Source organism: Amblyomma mixtum, chromosome 4, assembly GCF_055824585.1.
Source record: "Amblyomma mixtum isolate Tamu chromosome 4, ASM5582458v1, whole genome shotgun sequence".
NCBI lineage: Eukaryota > Metazoa > Arthropoda > Arachnida > Ixodida > Ixodidae > Amblyomma > Amblyomma mixtum.
In genome coordinates, this window is record NC_143015.1 from 125390146 (window position 1) to 125394327 (window position 4182).

The window sequence follows — 4182 nt, forward strand, 5'->3', positions numbered from 1 at the left end:
TTTAATTTTTGATTGTATAACCATAGGCTATCTTATTGAATATGGGGGAAGTGAAAATAGTGGAAGTGAAACCGGAAGGGAACCAATCCAAACAGGAAGTCAAGCAATCCCTTAGTCGCTTTGGGACGTTAAACCCCATAAACCAACCAATCAACCAATCCCTGACAATCTTGTGTGGGAATATTTTATGGTAACTTTATGCAAGTATGCAGAAGTGCAAGCACATCGCGATCACCACCGTCTTTACGCATTACACCAAAATAACTTCAAAAACTGCGCTACTCTACAGACTCGACTCGGACACCTCGCGTTGTAGTAATCTTAAGCCCGGCCGTCTTCCTTTAAAACTTGGTGACATCTGCAACTTCTGGCCGTGAAAATATTAAAGCACCTGTGAGCTGGAAGTTCTGCTCTAGGAGCGCTGTACGTGCGTCACCCCAAAGCTAGCAGCACTGTCGTGCGCTTTAAAGGGCGAGAAAGAAGAGAGATTTCCAGCAATGAAGTTTTCTGTATCAAGCGCGCCAAAAAATAAATGATGTAAGTGCACCAACTGTTATACAGCGATTTAAAAGCTCCTTTCAGAAGCAGTACGAATCATTTTCTCTAAACTGCGTTGTTACAAATCTGATCGCCAAAAATCTTACAGTCCTTGTCGACTATTTTCTTGGCCTAGCTAGTTCCGGTCTCCAAGCGATGAGCATTAACGGTATTATAGCACCAGCTGCAAAATAAAAGTCATGTGCATATTTCCACAGCAGTCGTTGGTGACCTGGGCATTCCGGCTGAGGAAAGACGTTCTCTACCTCATCCTTTAATTTATAATCTATCTTCTTCTCGTCGTGAAATGCTCAACTGCTGAGCACAAGGTTAGGAATATCCTGACAATTAAAGTCATGACAACGACTACGACCACACACAACGAATGACATCACTGACGCACTCATTACTGTCCCGCTCGGTTTCTTCGTGAATAATGCGCAGTGAACAGTCTTTACCTGTCGTTTATAGGGAAAGAAGGAAAATAAAATCCATGCAGAAGAAAGGTATACGGGTTAACAACACTTAGGTCCGGATTTAAGTGTCCCACACGGATAAGGAAAAGAGAGAAAACGACAGAAAAAATAAGAGTTCAAAGAAAGAAAAAAGAGGAAGCACAGAAAAGTGTGAGGCCGAACGTTTTCAAAGCGTGTATTGCTTAGGTCCCTTTCAGTTGCTCTGGTTCTTCCTCGTTTCAAGCTTCCATTTTGTGCGGTATGCTATTCTCTTTCTCGATAAATTGTCTGTCCCTCATGGACTGAATGACTCGCTTCTCAGTGGCTCCCTGACGGAACAAGTTTAGTCAATAGTGAGTACTGCAGGCTACAAAGTCCACTACACTTACCAATTCACTTCGAACGAACTCTTCACCGACTCGTAGTATCGAGAAATCCTCTGCTCTGTATGTGAAATCCTTACTCATTCTCTCACCTGTTTAATAAAGGCGACTCAAAGCATTTTTATGTCAGCAGGATTGAATAGACGCTCTTATTTTTCCTGAACTTAGCTGACTATTCTCCTGAGCATTAGGGAGTTCCGTTGTATATGTCCCATTTCAAACACTCTTGAACATAATTTGTGCGTCGAGCAGAAGGCAAATTCATTTTCTACCCCGGGCGGACATGCCGGTACCTAGAGGGCCGTGAACTTCATGTTACTTTGCCGCGTTGCTGCTTCTTGTTCGAGGTCAGGAATTTATCATTGTCGCCACACTTCCTCATTTCGTGCTTTACTTACAATAGTCTCAGAAGAAGCACCCGCAGCCTCATCTTTTAACGCTGACTAACGACGTTAACTACGAGAATCTCGGCAACTTTTCTAAACTCCTGGCGCCCACACGTCAGAGGTAAAATACGAGGCCTTCTAGTCGCACCCTGACAGCGTCTACGTAAGCTGACCGGACTGGGAAAATAATAATAAAGAATACCAGGCCTGTTCTTATTAAAAAGGCGATTTCTCAGAGCAGCAAAATTCGCTGAAGCGCAAAAAGAATGGAGGCCAGTTTTGAGGGGCGATTTTACAATGCGTGCAGAAGTAGCGAACGCCTCTTATTTCTTTATTCAGTGCATACAAGAGGGCCACACTTGGCTGTTTATCGCTGCGCTGCTTTCACAAAAGAGCTGCTTGGCAAAAAGTGAATAATGCATTTAATATTCCCGTATATATTGTCACGTGCTGCGCATGGGCTCTGAGGAACAAAGAAGACGTGCGGCGGCTGGAAGAAGAAGAGAAAGTCCAGTATCCTGCCGCCGGCGCACCAGGCTCTTCTCGACCTGCCTTGTAAATAGTATTTGTAAATAGAACCTGTAACAGTGTGGTGGAGGTGCTGGGTCGATCACCACGGACCCCTCTCGCAACCGCTGCAGCCGAAGAATCGCCGGATTGCCACCGTTGCCCGTGCAAATGCCCAAGGAAGCCGACGCACGTCCGACCGGCGCAGCAACGCCCGCTTGGCAGCACTACCGTGAGCCGCGGACGTTTTCCGGGAAGGCTGGCGAAGACGTGGATGATTGGCTCACCAATTACAAGCGGGTGAGCAAATACAACGGCTGGGATGCCACTCTTCAGCTGGCCAATGTCGTCTTCTTTCTCGATGGCACCGCTCTAACTTGGTTCGAAAACCATGAGGCATCAATAACGAGTTGGGACCGCTTCATGGAAGAGCTCCGCAGCTGCTTCGGGGATACCGTTGCCAAACGAAAATGCGCTGAGCAGTCTTTGCTTCAGAGAGCGCAAGTGCCTGGAGAGACCTGCACGACTTACATAGAAGAGGTCTTGAAGCTGTGCAAAGTCGTTAATCCCAGTATGTCCGACGAAGATCGCGTTGGTCATCTCCTCAAGGGCATCGCAGAGGACGTCTACAGCTTTCTTATTAGTAAAGAAAATTTAGACTCGCCCACGGATATCATCAAGCACTGCCGCACCTTTGAAGCTCTAAAACTGCGTCGAATTACTCCCAAGTTCGGTCGCCTGCCTAACGTCACCACCGTCGCCAGCGTGGATTTCCACGAGCCTGTGAATGCGGCGACTCTCCCTGACGTCATTCGTCAAATCGTGCGTGACGAACTCTCCCGGCATCAAGATGTTGCGCGCCGCAGTGAGGTCCCGTATGAGAGCTGTTCTCTGCAGGCGGCTCCCGCCTACCGCTCCTCCCCTTGGAGTTCGTCTGGCCAGGCCCCTACCAGTGCTCCTCGCATTGATTACAGCGACGCTCCCCGGATCACCCGCCCCGGCCCCAGGGCGCCAGCTCGTCCGCAACGCCACCTGCGGCAGCCGGAGTACGATGGTCGTTTCGACACTGGCTACGAGGAGTGTTATCCCGAGTGCCCCCCCGACCCACCACTTTGTTACCGCTGTGGTATGGTCGGTCACATCTCTAGATTCTGCCGTCGCCGGGGCCAGTATTCCCGCTCCCAGCGCCAATGGTCATACCCTCGCCCCAGTTTCAATGCGCCTGTTCATGACCGTGTCTTCACATCGTCTCAGCGCCCATCCAGTTACGCGCCACCACGGAACGACTCCCCTGCCTCTGACCGAAGTCTGACTCCACCTCCGCACCGCTCTCGCCGCTCGCCTTCTCCCCAACGTCGTTCCCCACCGTCCCCGGGAAACTAGCGTGTGCGGCCGATGGAGGTGCGGTCGCCGGATCATCGATAGTGCCAATTCCTCTGCCCATTGTTATGTTAAGGAACCGCCTTGAAGTTTTAGTGGACAGTATTTGCGTCATGGCCTTAGTGGACACTGGTGCCACGGTGTCAGTGATGAGTTCAACTTTCAAGAACCGCCTGGGTCGTAAAATAATGTTCGCTTGGGATCGTGCTGTTATATTCCGGGGTGTAGGGGGAGAATCATTGGTTCCGATTGCTATTTGTTTTGTGAATGTAGTGATCGCTGGCCACATGTTCCGAACTGAATTCACGGTGCTCCCTCGTTCTACGCATGACATCATCCTCGGTATTGACTTTTTGCACCAGTGCGGCGCTACTCTCGACTTCCGCAGTGGTGGCATATCGTTAAGTCCTGGCCTTCGGTCAGCTCTCATAGAAGACTCGCCAGTGGTTGCCCAAGTGTTTTCTGTCTCTGAAGATACCGTCGTTCCAGCAATGTCTGCCATATTCGTTCCCGTTGTGTCCTCGAGCACGATTT

At 49.5% G+C, this 4182-nt stretch overlaps 1 protein-coding gene across 1 annotated transcript; it reads left to right on the forward strand.

Annotated features, from left to right (window-relative positions):
• The first annotated feature begins 2216 nt into the window (after window positions 1-2216).
• On the forward strand, window positions 2217-3732 carry LOC149348162 (uncharacterized). Its single transcript, XM_089585754.1, has one exon. It carries the CDS (start codon window positions 2440-2442, stop codon window positions 3649-3651), a length of 1212 nt encoding a protein of 403 aa, XP_089441880.1. The 5' UTR covers window positions 2217-2439; the 3' UTR covers window positions 3652-3732.
• The last annotated feature ends 450 nt before the right edge of the window (window positions 3733-4182 follow it).

Coding starts and splice junctions, on each gene's coding strand:
- LOC149348162 (XM_089585754.1), top strand. CDS start 2,440: ATGCCCAAGGAAGCCGACGCACGTCCGACCGGCGCAGCAACGCCCGCT.